The sequence below is a fragment of the Puma concolor genome, chromosome D1, assembly GCF_028749965.1.
Source record: "Puma concolor isolate L17-30 chromosome D1, mPumCon1.1.hap2, whole genome shotgun sequence".
NCBI lineage: Eukaryota > Metazoa > Chordata > Mammalia > Carnivora > Felidae > Puma > Puma concolor.
Window position 1 is genome coordinate 40,527,409 of NC_141676.1, and position 19,514 is coordinate 40,546,922.

The window sequence follows — 19,514 nt, forward strand, 5'->3', positions numbered from 1 at the left end:
CAGAGAGAGAGAGGGAGAGAGAGAGAGAATCCAAGGCAGGGTCCGTGCTATCAGCACACAGCCTGATGCGGGGCTCGAGCTCATGGACCGTGAGATCATGACGTGAGCCGAAATCAAGAGTCAGACACTTGATTGTCGGACAAGAGTCAGTGGCTTAACTGACTGAGCCACCCAGGATCAGGTATTTTTTTCAAAGTGCTCTCACCCTTGCTATTGAGGAACGCTTGCTTTGGGGTGAAACAGATATGGGCTCAAATTCTGGGTCTATCACTTACTAGCCGTGCTACTTGGAAAAGTAGTTTAACCTCTCTCAGCCTTGGTCGCCTTAAAGGATATTTATGGTGTAAGGTGCTTAAGCCAGTGTCTCGGTCCTAATCGTTGCATCTGTTAAGCTTTGCAAGAACTCTTCAAAAAAGGGAGAGCAAGAATTATCCTCTCCATTTCACAGGTGAGGTAACTGAAGCTCAAAAGACAATGGGACCTGTCGAAGGTCATGCAGCAAAGCGTCCAACGCTATCGAACTAGAACCAAAGTTGCTGACTCCCAGAGCTGTCATTTCCACTTCTCCTCAGGAAGTAGCATCTTCCTCATGGGATGTTGTGAGGCTTGATCGACATGATACATGTCTGGTGCTATGCATTATGTTCGTACAGAGGCTATGTTCAGTGTCAGTGACCCTTATTGTCATTATTTCTATGGTGTCACACTGCTGTGAGTAACGGATTTTTTGTTTCAAAGGCCCCACAAGAACTCTGGGAACCAGGCTCCTAATTATCCTGACTCCCACCAAGACAGGGTGGGGATTAGAACAACCTAAACTTCACTGAAGGTATGAAGGTTTCGCTTGGAAGGAAAGACAGAATATTCTGAGGCTGTGGGGCCATTGTTTGCAAAACACAAGAGAGGGTCTGTTTTCTTGGGAAAGGGACATAAATCATGAGTCATACTTTAGGTTCTGTGTGGGTGACTTGAGGTTCCTGAGAAAACTTTTGTGTCACTCACTATTGTCGGGTGTCGACTGAAAACACAAAAAGCCTGACCCAGTTTTATTCCCCAAATCACATGACCCATCCTGACCAAGACATTCTAGGAACACATTGTCCATCTCCTTGAACAATGTGAGCAGGAGACAGAGTAGCCATTCAAATTGGCCACGAGGCAATTAGTAAAACACCGTTGAGCAGCCGGCCATGCCTTGGGGCAACTCAATGACCAAACAGATCACAAGGTCCGGCTCCCACCGTAATCATGCCAGCCGCGAGGGAAGAGGGCTTTCCTTCTACCCTCGAAACAATAAGCAGCCATTCAGAAGCCCAATCAATGGGACTGTTCCATTCTTGGTCCTGGGCAAGGCCATTATATTGTCCAGTGGCTACAGTGCTAGCTCAGACAGTGTTACAAAGAAGACTTTTCCATAAGTTTGGTGTGCAATAGATCCCTCAGCTTGGTTGGTGCTAGAGGGACGGCATGTCTGGAACCAAAATGTGGAGGTTTCATTTCACAACTCTGGATATGACTCATTTAGAGGCCATTGTTCTTAATTTACTCTTGCTTCCCATTCATCTAACCAAAGCCCTGCTACGCTCTCTGTTTTCACATCTGTCCTTCTAAGTAATGAACCGTGCGCTGGGGAGAGAGGTAGGGAGGGTGGAAAGAACATGAGCTTGGAATGAGGCAGATCTGGTTTCTGAACTTGGCTCTGACCTTAGGTGATAAAAATAGGCAATACCATGCTTACTGTATGCCAGGCACTGTGCTCAATAACCTACCTGTACCCGTTTCTACTTCATAGGTGAAGACACTGACAATTAGAGATGTTAAGTAATGTGCCCCAAGCCTGGATTCAAATCCTGCTGTGTCTCTCAGTGAAGCCCAATCTACCAGGTAAAACTGCCTTGAAATGCAAATTTCCTTTGCTCTAAGCTTCCTCATATGAAACGCATAGACCTCTTTACATTTTACCCATTTCTTGTGTCTCGAGTCGTATAGAAACAAATACACCCAAATATATATTTAAGAAATAGGTGTATAAAGCAATGTATGTACAAAATACATTTACAAAACAAATATATGTTTGTTTTATATATATAATATATGTATACATACGTTTAATAACCGCATGCGAAGTAACCGCTTGAGCTAAAGCCGACCATATATACATTTTTTTAAAGCAGCAGAGACTAACAGGCACGTAGCAGATACTCCATAAATGCCCCCTTCCCTGCGGCCGAGGCTGATTCTAAGATATCAAATCTCTGACCCCAAGCCAAAATCTCATTGGGCAGTTTGTCTTTTTCAGACGAGCCTCGGGAACCTCACAAAGGCTTAATTAAAACACCTCTGTCACGGCCCCATCTCTTGCCGTATAAGTCAATAACACAGGACACCAAGATTTGGTTGCTTCAGCCTCGGTCACAGAGGAAGACGGTGTGAGGAGGGGGGAGGCCAATCCAGCTATCCTGAAAGCTGGAAATCGGGCTGCAACTCCTCCAGCCGGGCCTTTGATGTGTGTGTGCCTGCTTCCATGTGCTCATTACTTTAAGCTGTTCCATGTGTATATGTTTGTATATGTGTGTGTATACATGTGTATTACGCATAGCCAGAAGTAAATGTATTTACATACCTATAGACACACACATAACGATATCCCAAATAAGCCACCAGTCCCACCTTTAAAGTGTCTTCAGAAAATTAACCCACGGAATAAGCAATAATATGTGAAATATAAACATTCTTGCATGTTGGCAGATAACCATGCTATACATTCCCCTCGAAGAACTGAGAAGGAGAAGAAAGGGAATAACACAATGGCAGAAAAATGCACTAATCAAATCCATAATCAACTTTGATGATGGAGTAAGGAGTCTAATCAAAACACAATGGGACAAAGTTGCAACAGGTTGTAAGCTTGGAGCTGTGCTCTCCTCCCAGGGGCCTCGCCTGCTCTTTCTTTTTAAACATCTAAAACACCCACAGAGGATTTCAATCACTTCTAATTACTTTTTTAAAGAAATGAGTTGCAAGTTGAACACCAGGCTCCTAAAAACAGGAAATATCAAAGTATTATATATATAATTTTTTCCCTGCAGCTGCTTCTTAAAAATAAGCTAACCTCTCCTCAAATAGCTCATGCGCATTCCTTATCTGAAGGTCGGCCGGCCAGGGTTTCTGAACTAACGCAGAGCATGCCTCTAAAACAATTCTTTGCATATGGTCATAATTTATACACCACGTTAACAGAGCAGATGCTATAAATGCTCACTCTTGGGGGAAGGCCCAGGTATCCCAGCACCAGGAGGAGAATTAGGGAGGGATGTGCTGCTCCACAGCAGTCCCCTCCCCCCAGTGGGGGTGGAGCCGAGCTGTAGGTTTGTGGGAGAGGTTCAAGGTGAGGGGCCTGGGCAGTTGACAGAGGGGCCGCACCTAAGGCTGTCTGCTGGCTACCTTAGGTCTTCTCACACTTATTGGACATGGAGAGCCAGCTTGGGAGGAGAGGGCTGTCACTGGCCGAAGAGAGTTGCTGCATAATAAAAGGAGCCATGAGAAATGCCTCTCTTCCCCTGTAACTACCATCTTGAATATTCCGAACCCCAAGCTAATAACGATAATCACTGTCATTTCCCAAAGGTCTATTATGAACCAGGTCTTTATGGACACCACCTCCCACCTTCTCCTAAGGAGCCTGCATGTGCAGAATTCTCATTCACCAGCCAGCATGCAAAGCCCATCCTTCAGGGGCACCTGGGTGGCTCAGTCGGTTAAGTGTCTGCTTAAGTGTCCAACTCAGGTCATGATGTCACGGTTCGTGAGTTCGAGCCCCACGGTGGGCTCTGCCTCTGCACTGATAGTGCGGAGCCTGCTTGGGATTCTCTTTCTCTGTGCCTCCCCTGCTCGTGCACATGCGTGCTCTCCTTCTCAAAACAAACAAACTTTAGAAAGAGCCAGTCCTTCAACTGCGAGATGCTTTTGTTGTTCCCTCATCACCATGTTTTAAAAGGAAGATACTAGGGGTGCCTGGGTGGCTCAGTCGGTTAAGCGTCCGACTTCAGCTCAGGTCACGATCTCGCGGTCCGTGAGTTCGAGCCCCGCGTCGGGCTCTGGGCTGATGGCCCAGAGCCTGGAGCCTGCTTCCGATTCTGTGTCTCCCTCTCTCTCTGCCCCTCCCCCGTTCATGCTCTGTGTCTCTCTGTCTCAAAAATAAATAAACGTTAAAAAATTTTTTTTTAAAAAAGGAAGATACTAGATACAGAACAATTACCTGTTGTATGAAAGTGCGGCTTCTCTGCAGTGACATCATCTTCTGCTCTGCACCAACACATGGCCCTGCTCCTCATCCTTCCCTCTCATGAGCATGTCACTTCCTCTTCTCCCCACCCAACCAGGGCTGCCCATCTCTGAAGCCCAGTCTCCTCCAGGAGGCCCTCTGGATTTCTCCAGCCATCGTGGCCCTTCCCTTCCTTTGAGCCCCAAGCATCCCTTCCAGCCCTCTCTGTGTTGTGTCCTGTTGCTCTAGGCACATTGGTTACATCTCCCAACTAGACTAGGAAATCCCCAAGGCCCAGGCCATGTCTATGTACCCCATCCACCTGCCAGGGTAAATGATGGAGGTAGGCAGCTATGAAGGGTGCGAGACCACCAGTGTTGAAGCTACACCAACCTGAGTCGGACTCTCTGTTCCATCACACTGGAGCACGATGACTTGGAGCAAGTTCCCCCAGACTTGCAGAGTCTCACTCGCTCTTCTAGCTCAAGGGTTAGAGCAGTGGTTTCACTAGGGCCTGCCAGTAAGCCAAAAGTCTCTGTGCTTACCCGTGTATAGTGGTTAAGGGCATGGACTCCAGAGCCAGACCGTCCAAGTTTTAATTCTACTTCTGCTACTCCCCAGGTTACTAACCCAGTCTTTGCCTCAGTTTCCTTGTGTGTAAAACGAGAATACTAACATTTATGTCATTGCATTGTCATAAGAATCAAATGAGGTCTTTTACGTACTAGTCTTTAGAACAATTCCTGGCATGTAGGAAGTAATTGTATTGTTTGATTTGTCATTATTATATCATTATTGATTTGTCATTATTATATCATTGGACTTGCCATTATTATATTATTGGATTGCCATTATTGTATTATTATTGTTATAGAACATTATTGTTATACAAAAGGTCCCATCTGCTTTAAATGTTACTATGGGTGAAATGATATCATATATAAAAAGCCGGGCACCGTGAGCACTAAACAAGTAGTCATGCCCTTCCCTCACCTTCCCACCGTGCCCGGTACTGAGAGATGCTCTGTAAATTCTTGTGAACTGATGAATACCTTTTCAAGGTCTAGAGAGATAAGCTATGCCTTTTCTCACTTAGAGGCTATTAGATCTAGGTTCTAATAGCCTTATCTCTTGGTTTGGCAATATAAATAGCTAATTATATTAAGTGTTGCTTACTTGCCAGACACTGGGCTAAATACTTCATAGGTTATTTTTCTCAGTCCTTACAATTTGGGTGGTTGTTTCTGCCCATTTGTACAGAGGGGAACACTGAGGCCCAGAGAGGTTAACTGACCAGGTCACTCAGCAGGTGCACGGCAGAAACAGGACACCACGGATATCCACCTGACTTTAAAATCTGTGTACTGACCCCTGCACAACTCAGCCTCCTGAGAGAAACTCCCCGAATAAAAGGGAGAGTCAGAGGCCCCAAGATATCATCTGCCCTATAACTCAACATTTCCTGAGTATCTTCTAGTGACAAATACCAGGTTTTGTATTAGAGACCACAGAAGTCCAGCCAGACACAGTCCTTAAGCTATAATAGAGAGGCTTTCCTGGATGGCGAATGGGCTACTATGTTAGGTAGAGTGAAAGAAGGCCCTGTCCAAAGAAGGCAAAACTGCCTTTGCCAAAGTCACTTTGATGCCAGTGTGGGGCAGTAAGTAAGGACAAGGATCTGCTGCTTGACGCAGGGAAGAGCCCTCAGGAAGCCCAAACATGGATAAGGAAAGCAGGCTGGTAAGAAATAGGATAGCCCACCAGGAAGGAGTCAATTTCCTGCCAAGGAAATTGTCCATCCAAACCATCCTCATGATCAGAAGGATTGGCCTCCTCCCCTGAGGGCAAGACAGGTGCAATGGGGGCATTTGGGTATGGTGGGCCAAGAGTGAGGGAAGAGAGCAAAGCCGAGGGACCAGGCCCCTGCCAGCCCCTCCATGAACAGCTGGAGAATATTTTTTCAGGAAAGAAGGTGATGAATCACCTTTCCAGAACCTGCCCCCTGCAAGTCCTCCAACCATGTTTGTTAAATATAGGGTCAAATGGGCAAAGGCAGAACAGCTGCCTGGGTGGAAACAATCCCTGTGTCTACTTTCCCTCTCATTCCTCAGTTCCTTCTCATCAGGCTGGAGGGTGTGTGTCACATCCCAGAGTCACTGTTCTGGCCTCCCACATACCACCCACCATACCTCATAAACCCCGTCTCCAAGGATGGATAGGAAAACCTCCCAAGAGTGAATCCCTGAGCTCATTCCCATTTCGGAGCCCACTGGACAAATCCCGTGGCTAACAGCAGAAAAAGAGAACACAGCACAAACTCCTAGCAGAGACAGGCCCTCTGGAGCACAGGGTGAAATCTTGCTTTCCTCCCACACGCCATCACTCAAACCTGTCAGCTTCCAAAAATGTTTAGCAAGTGCAGCAGCAAGGGGCATGCTTATCAGCCTGGCCTGGGAGCTTAATCTGCTTCGAGAGCCTTCTCCAGCCCAGAGTTCCAAAAGTCTGCTTACAATTAGCTCCCAGCTCCAGTTCCTCCATCGGAAAGGTTAGCAATGTGTTGAGTTCTAGCCTCTGATCAGAGAAAGCTCCAGGAGAAGGTGGAGACAGTGTCAGCAGAAAAGAAAGTGCCAAAAAGGTCAGCTGGTCTGTTGCCACTTCCCTGACACCAGCCCCAAACCACCTCCCCCTCTGGCTTCCTGCCTCTCCTGACTGGGACAGTCACATCCGTCAGGTCAGCCTGTCCCCAAAAGTCCCTGCTGAATGACTGCCAAGAAAATACAGCATGCCCCTGCTCCCTCCTACCAGATGAGGAAAAAAAAAAAAAAAAAAAAAAAAGGGAGCAGGGAGGGCAGAAGGCCAAGAGAAACTGATTGGCCCTTGCTGATTTCCTTAAAAGAGATTGCATGGCCAAGGCCTGTCACCCAGCCGGACTGGGTGATGCAGGCTGTGTCTGGAAAGGTAGAAGTCACCAATTCTCTTCAAGCCCAAGCCACCAGCCATCCAGTCACCCAGGCTACCAGCGCCAGGATTTACTACCCAGGAAGGAGGGGCTTAACTTCAGGCAGCCATTTGGAAACAGGCACCCCCACCCCCACCGCCATCCTCACCCCCCACCGCAACAGCCAGCCAAGACGCCAGGACTCTCCAGCTGCCTGCTTCCGCTGGTGCAGCGGGCACTCCTAGGGCAGTCCCAGCACAGTGCCCGGAATCCTGTCGGCCCAAGGGACGGGCAGGGGCAGGTCATCTTCAAACCGAGGGGAACAGGTTGATTGCACCCCCCAGACACCTTTTCCTGGATCTTGCAGCCAGACCAGGGGGCATCGAGCCCAAGAGACTTCAGACCATTCCTTGGCAGACACAGAATCTCTGCAGAACCGACAGCCAACCAGCCGCTGCAGAAGATACTGCCTTCTTGAGGCCAAGCTCTCAACATGCAGGAACTGACATTTCCAGAGCCGCACGGTTGTGTGTGTGCGTGCGTGTGTGTGTGTATGGACACGCCACCCGTACCCCCCAGAAGGAAGCTGCTGGCATACCCCCACCCCGGTCTCTCAAAGCTTCTGAAGGCAAACCTCTGGCACCCGGGCCACACCCACCGGCCAGCCCACTCTCCTAGCGCATCCCCAGATCTGCCAGCCTAAGTAGAAGGGCTCCCTTCTCCGCCCACCGGGTAGCCCTTTCACTCCTCCAGCCGTGCCACCTTCCCCCCAAGAAGTATTCGCCCGCCCACCCTCCCAGAACAGTGCCCCGGCACACATCGCCTCTCACCTGGGTATCGAACCCGTTTTCCACCGAGCCGCTCTTCCGCAGCGGGAGCCCCTCCCCCGCCGGCTCCTGCAGCCCCTGGGATTTCAGGGGGATCTGGCTAGGGTAGGTAGTCTTGCTCACCTCCACCTTGCTTCCCAGCTTGAGGTAGCAGGGCTGGGGGCCGGCCCGGGCTGGGGGCACGTGCAGGATGGGCGCGGCGCTGTGCACGGGTTTGGGCAGTCCCGACTTCATTTTGGAGGCGACCAGGATGGCCGGCATCTTCTCCCGGGGCTTCGGCTTTCCCAGCACGTCCCTGGCAGCGGCGGCGGAGGCGACCGCTAAAGGCAGCGCGGGCAGCAGAGCAGGCGCCGGGCCTCGGCCCGCGAGGCGCCCACCACCAGCGGAGGAAAAAAAAAAAAAAAAAAAAAAGAAAGCCCCGGGTCTGGGAGTCAGAGCAAACCGGCGAGCGCGCCTTCGGGTTGTAGGATGGGGCAGAGGACTGGTCGCTGCGCTCAGCTGGTTCCACCTGGATGGATGCTGAAGGCGGGTTTCTCGCGCGTCCTAGGCGGCCTGTTCAAGGGATCTGGGCGCTCAGGGGCTGTTCCCTCTTTCGATTCTCCTCCTGGGAAACCGAGGCTTGGACGCCCATATTAACTTGTCACTGCATCTCCGAAGTGAGGAGGCCCCTTTGGGAGAGGAACGGCGGGGCCGCGTGGCTTCCCGCTCCGGGAGGCTGCGGGTGTGAGGGTGAGGGAAGCAGCGAGCAGCGGGGGGAGGAAGGCGCGAGCAGAGGAGGAAGGAGAGGGAGGACGCACGGAGCCCAAGACGCCTCCACCAAGAGGCAGCTGCTGCCCTAACCGCGAGCACCGCAGTGTCACCCGCGACGCAGAGGCGCGGCGACAGCCCCCGAAAGGTCTCTCTAGGCGTGACAGTCACGACTGCTCATAAGTCCCCCGGACAGATAGCACCTTAGCGCCTGTAGGTCTGCACATGCTCCGTGAGCTATAGCGCAGCTAGGCTGTGGCCGTGGGGCGCGGGCACCCGGACGCGCGGCTGGCGGGCTGGGCAGGGCTGCGCTCGCGAGCGGCGGCCCCGCTTCCCGGGAAGGCTGCGCTGGCTGCGGGGCTCCGAGCAGGGGAGTACAGGCTGCGGCCGGCGCTGCTGCGGCGCGCGCTGACAGCCCGGGCCGCCCCGGCGCGCCCATTGGTCCGTGGCGCGCCAATCAGCGACTGCAGCTCGCTCTGCAAAGGGGGCGTGGCCTCAACTCCAGGGCCGTGGCCGAAACTCCGGGGCCGCGCTTGGCCGCCAAGTACAAAGCCGGCTGGTGGCCGCTCTGCGGCACTGCTCCTGCTGCGCGCTTCCCAGCGGGCCGACACTCCCGCGTCCCTGAAACCCTCTTTTGAAAAATGCCCTTTCGAATGCAAAGGCCCGCCTCGGGGCCCCGCGGGCGAGGCTCGGGGGGAAGTTTGTTTCCTTTTTCAAATTGTTCTGGTCACCTTAACGGTTTGAATCTTCCGGAATCGCGCCCGCCGCCCTGCGGCCCCCCATCTGGTCTGGGCAGGGCTGTTCCTCGTCTCCGGCGTTAAGGACTCGCCAGCCATTTCTCCTCTTTTCTGCCTCACTTCCAGGCGGGCCGGGGGCCCTCCCAAGAGCTTCCTCTCCCGCTTTCAAAGCCTTCAGTTTTCACTTAACTATTTGAAGTATTTATAGGCAAATACACTACCCAGGGAAGCCTCCCGCCCCGAGTCAGCTCCCCCGTGCAACCTACTACAGATTCTGTCATCAGAGTGGCCGGAGGAAGCCAGGAGAGGTTCCATGACCCCGGCTGGCTCAGGCTAACCCTTGTTGCATTTCATGTAGCAGCCCCTCCCTGTCCGCGCCTTGGATGCACTGGCCCCACAGGTTCCTCGACTTTAATGCGTCCGAGGATTTCTCTCCTCTCAATTGCTCTTTGGGTTCCTCGCTGACGCAGAGTTTATGAGAACTGGAACGTATGATCCAGACAGGCCCGAGCCCTCTCGATTCATGGATTGGGACCCCCCACCCTGGAGAACTGCCTGGATTTAAACTGGGCGAGACCTTAAATCGTAACGCATCCTTAAAAAGCTTCGGTTTTCACTTGGAGCAAGGAGGTTTGAGTACATTTATATCATGCGCTGTTGTTTGGATTAAATGAATAGTGCATGACAGTTGTTAAGCACAAGTACCTGGCAGTGTAAAGGGGTCAGTAGAAGTTGGGCATTATTATCCCTGTTATTAAATTACTACGGCTACTTCCCATCGCCCCCCTCCCCCCAGTCATCTCTGCTTATAAGTTGTTTGTCTTTTCTCTCTGTCTCTAAGATACAGGTTTTCCCAGTATGTCCACCCTGTATCATGATTTACAATGCTGATAGCATTGATTTATCATTATCCAGACCAGAGGAAACCTCAAAGTTTTAAAACAACCTCTTGAAAAGGCATTAAGAAATGAGAAGGTGCTTTCTTACCCTGGCCTGCTCCCTCCCCAACCTTATCTTCCACAAATTCTACACGGCGACTTTCTACTGTAGCTAGGCTGAAGTACATAGTCTTGTATATAATTTCAGGTATTCCCCCTCTCTCTGAAATTAAATCATACGTGGTCTGTGCCACTTACTTAACACTCAGCCCTTCGCCATCTGATGCCACCGTTATTTATCATTTCATTTTTATTTTCTTTGAGAGTAAGCCTCATGAAGTTAGGAACTGTGTTTTGAACTTTCATTAGAGTCTCTCGGCATCAAGTATGCGGTGGACCCAACAGCTACCCAGATTGTTATCGAATAAATGAGTAAGGGATGACAGCAGCAATTCTCCAGAAAGGGAGCCTTTTAGATTTAGGTATATAATGTCATAAGACACATTATACTATATTAAACCTTAGGGGGGCGCCTGGGTGGCGCAGTCGGTTAAGCGTCCGACTTCAGCCAGGTCACGATCTCGCGGTCCGTGAGTTCGAGCCCCGCGTCGGGCTCTGGGCTGATGGCTCGGAGCCTGGAGCCTGTTTCCGATTCTGTGTCTCCCTCTGTCTCTGCTCCTCCCCCGTTCATGCTCTGTCTCTGTCTGTCCCATAAATAAATAAAAACGTTGAAAAAAAAAATTAAAAAAAAAAAAAAAACCTTAGGACTCTCTCCCCAGAATTCTGGTTCATACAGACATACCAAGAGTCATGGGAAGATATTGCAGTCTTCGATAAAGTTCACAGAGATATTCCAAAGTAATTCCATGGCAGTGCTTCTCAAAGTATGGTTACCAGACCAGCTGCAGCAGCAGCACCTGAAAACTTGTTTGAAAACCCCACCCCTGAGCAACTCAACCAAAAGATCTGGAGGTGGAGCCTAGCAATCTAGGTTCAACAAGTGCTTAAGTCAGTGATTCTGATGCATATTAAAGTTTGACAGCTTACACCCTAATGAATATACCAGGCACTCAGTGCTCTTCCAGGGCTGCCTAAACCTTAATGTACATAGGAAATACTGGAGGTCTTGCTAAAATACAGATTCTGATTCAGAAGTTCTGGAATAGGGCTGAGGTTCTGCTTTCAGAATATGCTCCCATGCGATGCCCCTGCTGGTGGCTTGGAGATCACACTTTGAGTAGTAAGGCTAAACTGTAGGTAACAAAAGGGTTTCATCTCAAGGACCATCTGTACTTAAGTGACTTTCTGTCACACTGTGCTGAAAAGAATTGAGGGTGCATCTACCTAGTTTAGTTGGAAACAGCAGCCTAATCAATTAATAATGTCTGTCATGGATGCAGAAATAGAAATGGTGACAGACGTGCTAAGTATTTGCCATCTTTGATCTCCTGTTTAAATCATATTTGCTGCCAAGGTCATTTTTTTGGGTTCTTAGACCCTCAACTATGTGCTAATATGAAAAACAGTACATTCTTTTTGGACTTCTTCCTAATCCTCTAGAATTTGGTAAACATTGAGCATGCACCTTGACCCTTTGTGAGTTTATAACTAAAGACTGCTAATTTCTCATTTTCTTGATGGAAGCTGAGTGAATCTTTTAGTCTATTTCCAATTTCTTTGCCCACCTCTTCATCCTTTAATAATGTTATTTGCTCTTTCCCGGAACATTTTTCATTTCCCTTTATATCTTTCCTATTAACCTTCATTTTCCTTATTTAAAGCAAAATAATTTATCATCATAACCAGACAAAGTGAGAGTAAATCTACTTTTCCCCTGAGGCAAAAAAGGTAGTTACAAGGTTCCTCCTTAAATAAGATCATTGCGAATTATAAAAATGCCCTATAAAGTTACTCCTTTCATATGTATGCTATGTTAACATGTAAGAAGTCATTTTAAATCAATATGTTTGGCATTGGCAGCTAAAGAAGGTACTGGTTCAGAGAATAGCAAACTGCTTTGGAAAGAACAAACTATCCAGATATATATATATATATATATATATATATATATATATATATATATAATTCTTTTAATATTTATTTATTTATTTTTGAGGGAGAGACAGAGTGTGAGTGGGGGAGGGGCAGAGAGAGAGGGAGACACAGAATCTGAAGCAGGCTCCAGGCTCTGAGCTGTCGGCACAGAGCCCCATGTGGGGCTCAAACTCACAAACTGCAAGACCATGACCTGAGCTGAAGTTGGACGCCTAAGTGAATGAGCCACCCAGGTGCCCCCCCAAAAATATTTTTAATTGTTTTCACTATGGATAGCGCACCATTTTAAATCTCAACTTTGACAACTCTCCTTTTCTCTCACTCTGAACTTTCCAACTCACCCACGTGTCAGTGACGGCCTAATTTGAAACTTACCACCAAAGCTCTCAGGATCACTGAATCATCCTAAGAGCTCCGACAGTTCCCAGGTTCTAAGAGCCATCCTCACATCCGGATGCTCCAACTGCTTTCTGATCCTCAATATCAGCCACTGGTGATTAGGTGGGTGTGAATTAGGCTTCAGAGCTGACCTGCAGTTGACCAGCCCCATCAACCCGTCCTTCATCTGAGTGAAAGACCCCTCGCTGTGCCTTACCTCCCAAGAAGACAGTCCTGTGAAGAACCTGAGACATCTAAACCCCAGCCTATCACAGAAAAATGGAAGGTCTTGAGAAAAAGTCAGCAGTCTCTTGGAAACCCTTGACTATAAAGGACGAAGGGAAAGGTTGCAAGTCTCTGGAATAATATAAAAAGCATTCATGAGTTTATACGGGAGTAAAAATAAAGTCACACTAGCTTATTTTTGAAAACACACTTTTCCTTAATTTTCTATGGGCATGGGTTGGCAACTTATGACACATATCTCAGAGGTGGTACAAATACCCACATTTTGGTAGGGCCCAAATCGAGAGCGTACCTATCTCAGACTGCAGAGAAGCCAGGCTAAGAATCTTAGCCCAGCTCTTTAGAAAGCCCCTCACCCTGCTCCTCGCTCACTTCTAACCTACCTTCTTCCAGATGGCTCTGTGTGCAGAGCAATATGCATAATGGTGACCTCTGGGAGACTGTGGGTTTGCCTACCTGTAGAGGTTGGATTGTGGGGAGTGTGTTTGTATGTGTGCACGTGCGCATGCGTGTATGCTTGCGTTCACTCAAATAGGGAGGGGCTCAATCATTAATTCAATGAATAAATTGTTGAGGGTCATTTGTGTGCCAGGCTTTGGGCATTATGATAGAGAGTAAGTAAGAGTAAAGTCTTGTTCCCTGCTTTCAAGGTCCAAAGAACGATGCACCTGCTGTTTCCCAGTCAGAGGATTGCCCTTTTACGCAATTAAAAAATGGAAATCCGGGGGCGCCTGGGTGGCTTGGTCGGTTAAGCGTCCGACTTCGGCTCAGGTCATGATCTCACGGTCCGTGAGTTCGAGCCCCGCGTCGGGCTCTGTGCTGACAGCTCAGAGCCTGGAGCCTGTTTCAGATTCTGTGTCTCCCTCTCTCTCTGCCCCTCCCCTGTTCATGCTCTGTCTCTCTCTGTCTCAAAAATAAATAAACGTTAAAAAAAAAATTAAAAAAAAAAAAATGGAAATCCGAAAGCGATGCAGGTCAGCTCTGAAGCCTAATTCACACCCACCTAATCACCAGCGGCTGATACTGAGGATCAGAGAGCAATGCAGTTGGATCATCCTGATGTGAGGATGGCTCTTAGTTTACGCAATTTAGGAAGGGGAGCAAACCGGGAAATAAATGACAAGTAGTAAAACTAATACGCTAATAGTTTTAGAGTACTGCAAAATATAACTGTGATAAATGAGGCACAAAGGAGAATCCACTCTCTGTGAGGTTAGTAGCTACTTTGATTAATGAAACTTTCTTTTTTTTCCAATGAATTCCATTCATTATTATTAAAGGTTGTGGGAAAATGTTGATAAAACAAAATATACACAGCCAATTCCTCACAATTGTTATGACCCCTTATACTTAAAAATAAATTTCTGTTAAAAAAATAATAAACAGATATTGATCTACCCTGAAGAATTTCAGAAAACTCTCACATCAAAAGAACATTGAGGGGCGCCTGGGTGGCTCAGTCGGTTGAGCATCCGACTTCAGCTCAGGTCATGATCTCACAGCTTGTAAGTTCGAGCCCCACGTCGGGCTCTGTGCGGACAGCTCAAAGCCTGGAGCCTGCTTCTGCTTCTGTGTCTCCCTCTCTCTCTGCCCCTAACCCGCTCGCATTCTGTCTCTGTTTCTCTCAAAAATAAACAAACATTAAAAAATAAAAATAAAAAAAATAAAAGAACATTGATCTGCTAATAATGGAATTGGGTTGGTTTTTTTTTTCCTGTAGCTGTAAAGCAACCTTCTGACCAACAAAACACTGAAGGGTAATGGAGAGAAATCTCCTTTCTCCACCATTAGTGTTGAAACTCTAAGTGACAATGGTCCACTCTCCCATCTTTGTAAGTTAAGTCTAGTAAATATTCTTTAAAAAAAATTTTTTTTTAATGTTTATTTATTTTTGAGACAGAGAGAGACAGAGCATGAACGGGGGAGGGTCACAGAGGGAGACACAGAACCTGAAACAGGCTCCAGGTTCTGAGCTGTCAGCACAGAGCCCGATGCGGGGCCCGAACTCACGAACTGCAAGATCATGACCTGAGCCGAAGTCGGACGCTTAACCGACTGAGCCACCCAGGCGCTCCTAGTAAATATTCTTCTGTTGACATCTTCCCTCATTCCACAAAGGATTTGAGAAAAGCCCATATTCAATAAAATAACATCTAAATATTAGTAGCAATAAATGCAACATGGGTGCCTGGGTGGCTCAGTCAGTTGAGCATCCAACTCTTGATTTCAGCTCAGGTCACGATCCCAGGGTCATGGGATGGAGCCCCACATTGGGCTCTGCCCTGAGCATGCTTAAGATTCTCTATCTCTCTATCTCTTCTCTCTCCCCTCTCTACAATTCATGGTCTCTCTCTCTCTCGAAAAAGAATACAATTTTTTTCAACTAAAAAAATTAAGGATAAATGTGGTAGAGGAAACATTCTTATTTAAAATGTAGACTGTGATTACTTTTGCCTTCTGAAGGTGGGGTAGGATGTGTAAATAAGCCATAGCAGTGGGAATACAAATCATACATCCCTTCCATATTCAGACTATCTATCTATCTATCTATCTATCTATCTATCTATCTATCTATATACATTATATATATTTTTATTATATATATATAATATAATATATATTTTAAATGTTTATTTGGTTTTGAGAGAGAGAGTACCAGTGGGGGAGAGAGGGAGAGAGGGGGACAGAGGATCCAGAGGGGGCTGCATGCTGACAGCAGCCAGGTTGATGCGGGCTTGAACTCACAAACCGTGAGATCATGATCTGAGCTGAAGTCAGTCGCTCAACTGACTGAGCCATCCAGGCAACCTCTTCAGACAGTGTATTAAATAGACAAGTCTAGAATCCCAAATCAGCCAGTGCAGGGCTACTGAAGAAAGAGCCTCTGAGTATGTGGTCTTAGAGATAACATTAGTGATCACTGAGATCTCTGAAGGCCAGCCCAGAGCTCAGGAGTCAAGCTATACGGTTGTCTATGACAAATAAGAGAGATTCAGTTTCCTGGGGAGGGTTTCATGTAAAGGGCCCCCTAAAGCAGAGTGGCCAGAGCACTGTAAAGAGACCCATGACAGGAACCGAAAAAGCAGAGCATAGTGGCATAGGAGAACCCTTTCCTTTCCCCAAAATAGCAGTAAAGCCCACTGTGCTATGAAATGCTTGAGTGCCAAGATTTTTCTTTTGATGGGAGAGAATTATTTTTAAAAAGAGCTGAGTTTTGAATCTGGGTTCCTTTCAAAGCAGAAGAAAGAGAACAGTGAGGTTCTGAGTTTAACTGAAGCAGAAATTCAGAGTCAGGAATGCCAAGTGGATGGAAACTGCCTCACTGCCTCACATCCTTACCCCACTCAGTGATTTGCAGAACACTTGGGGCGGGGGGATTGTCAAGCAAATCTAAATAAGAATGTCTCCCAACCAATAGACAGTACCAGGGAAAATGGAAAATAAAATGTCTGGACTCTCTAGTCCATGCCTTTGGCTATCACCTAGTCAGCACAAGTGGCTTCGTTCAAACCTTCCTATGTTGTAGAGTGAGCACGACCTAGGACTATACCTGCAGGTAGTAAGGGTGAAGGGGACTGAGCTGAGTATGTCCAGATTATAGTTGGATCCTACCTTCAAGCTCTTGTGTTTGCTTGCTATTTTTTTTAATTAAAAAATTCTTTTAATGTTTATTTATTGGGGGGGGAGGGGCAGAGAGAGAGAGGGAGACACAGAATCTGAAGCAGGCTTCAGGCTCCAAGCTGTCAGCTTGGAGACCAATGTGGGGCTCGAACTCACAAAACAGCTCACGACCTGAGCCGAAGTCAGATGCTTAACCGACTGAGCCACCCAGGCACCCGTTTGCTTGTTATTTTTAACTGTATACCTACTTTTTCACTATCACAGATTAAAAAAAATATATTAATTGAGAGATCCAGCTCATTGAGTTTCAAACTGACCTTTTAAAAATTATATTCCTTGTTTTGTATTATCCATTCTTCTTTCCACAGATTAGACCAGACAACCAGAGTTGACCCAACAATAATGATGCTGCTGAAAGAATTATAACTTTGAAGTTATTCCTTTTAAATCTTTCTTTTAATGTTTATTTATTGTTGAGAGAGAGAGAGAGATAGCATGAGTGGGGGAGGGGCAGAGAGCGGGGGAGACACAGAATCTGAAGCAGCCTCCAGCTCTGAGCTGTCAGCACAGAGCCTGACGTGGGGCTTGAACCCACGAACTGTGAGATCATAACCTGAGCCGAAGTCAGACGCTTAACCCAATGAGCCACTTAGGCGCCGCATGAAGTTATTCTTAATATGTGCCAGGGTCTGTGGTAAGCATTCTCACAACAATCCCACGAGGTGGATCATTAATGGTCATTTCCATTACACAGAAAAGAAAACTGAGGTCCAGAGAGGGCTCAGTACTTTACCTAAGTCCCTACAGCTAATTAAGCAGAAAAGTTGGATTCGAACCCAGGCACTCAGACTCAAGAGCCTGGACTCTGAATACTCCTACCCACAGACTAGTCTTCATAACAGTAACAGTAGAGCGTCTCTGTAGGGAGGCACAATTACTGCATTTTGCAGTTGCAGAAACAGGCAAAAGGTTTGGTAACGGCCCAGGCTGTGAATGATAGTGGTGTTAATAGCGAGGCAAAGGATGAGCACCACACAGGTTATGGAGAGTCTTTTTGGGTGATGCTCAGGTTCTGAGACAGAGCTGCCTGCTGGTGACCACCGGGAGGCAAAGACGCCTGGGCCAGTGGCCTTAGATAAGAAACCTAAGCATCACCAAGGGTGCCGGTTAAAGAAACAGATCCCTAAGCACCCTCTTCCTCCAAAAACACCCTAGAATGCTGAGTCTGTGAATCTGCATCTTAAAGGGGGAGTCTGAATCAGCTAGTCCTCACTCTTTGCTTTGCAGCCTTGGCTGTCCATGACAGTCACCTGGGGAATTAATAAACTAAGGCTGCCCAGGCCCAACCCTGGACCAGCTAAAGCAGACTCTCTGGAAATGGGGCCCAGACACTTGCATGGTAGTAAAGCTCTCCACGTGTAGGCAAGTGGAAAAGCATGGGCTTTGAGAAACGCTACAAATCAACGCTTTAGAGGGGAGGATTATTATGGCAATAACCTGGATAGTTCCAATCAGTAACGGCCAATCTGGAAAAACTCAGGCCTTCTACTACTTTCTGAGCAGGATTTTCTCTTTGAGAGACACACTCAGCCAGCTCAGCTGTCCCTGTAGCCTGAACACAGCTGGGTAAGTGCCCAAATGCTGCCTCCAGTCCGTTCTGCAAGATGACATCAAGCAGCCTGACAGTTGCTGGGTGTGGGCCTCCGGGGAAGGAGCAGCGATGCTTCCCCGCTGCTCCCTCGGCCGCATTTCCTCTTTTGGTTACTGTGATCATCCTGGGAGCCTTCATGCCTACCCTCTGACTCTGCCCCAGGCACAGAGCCTGGTGAGCATCCACTGGGAGAGGCTAGGAGAGGCGCTCCTGGCCAATGTCTGACCCACAGGGAAGGCGTGTGGTGCCCAGGGTTCAGGGCTGTCAAAGGAGAGCTTGGAGCACAGTTAACTCTTGGAGGTCTGTGTGCTCATAAAAGAATGCGCCGGCGTGAAAAATCCTGGCAGTGGATAACTTAAAAAATAAATCACTTAGGGCTTCGGTATCCATTTTGTGATTCTTTTTGCTTTATTTAAATGTATTCTTAGCGGGGGTATTTATCTTATTTACATGTATGTTTCATTACTATTAAAATTTACTCATATATTTGTGTGTTTACATATGTATAAATAAGTACGTTTACCAAGAAGGAAAAGGAAGGAAGGAATCATATGAAACATATGTCAACAGCAGTTATTTCTTAAATTTCTTTTAACGTTTATTTATTTTTGAGAGAGAGTCAGAGTGCGAGCGGTGGAGGGGCAGAGAGAGAGGGAGACATAGAATCTGAAGCAGGCTCCAGTCTCCGAGCCATCAGCACAGAGCCCCATGCGGGGCTCAAACTCACGGACCGTGAGATCATGACCTGAGCCGAAGTCAGACGCTCAACCAACTAAACCTCCCAGGCACCCCAACAGCAGTTATTTCTGAGGGGTAAGTTAGGAGACTGATAATTTCTTCTTATTTTATATCATTGTTTTAAAGGGTTGGAATTATGAGTGATTTTTAGCTTACTTTTCCATGGCATTTTCTGTATATTTCAAATAAATGTCTGAACTTGTTTTAATCTTCTATCCACTCAGGAAGCATTTAGTAAGCCTTATGGTGAACCAAGAACCGTGCCAAATGTCCATGATATGGAAGTTAGCTAGCATATCTCCAACTCTGCCCTCTGTCTTTGCAGGCAGGAGAGATGAGCCTTCTCCCAAACAAACAGGAAACAAACACTTTGTTAGCTATCAAAGATTAAAGGTCCAGTCTTAATGTAAAAGCTATCTATGTATATGTAACAA

At 47.5% G+C, this 19,514-nt stretch overlaps 1 protein-coding gene across 2 annotated transcripts in view; it reads right to left on the minus strand.

Annotated features, from left to right (window-relative positions):
• NAV2 (neuron navigator 2) overlaps positions 1-9,201 on the minus strand; it is a 397,887-nt gene extending 388,686 nt beyond the window's left edge. The window contains exon 1 of one of the 2 annotated variants that reach the window (XM_086677817.1): positions 8,033-9,201. In XM_086677817.1, coding sequence (XP_086533943.1) covers positions 8,033-8,290 — 258 coding nt within the window. In that variant the 5' untranslated portion in view covers positions 8,291-9,201. The remainder of the gene's footprint in view (positions 1-8,032) is intronic. The other variant, XM_086677818.1, reaches the window with a different exon arrangement.
• Positions 9,202-19,514: the final 10,313 nt, after the last annotated feature.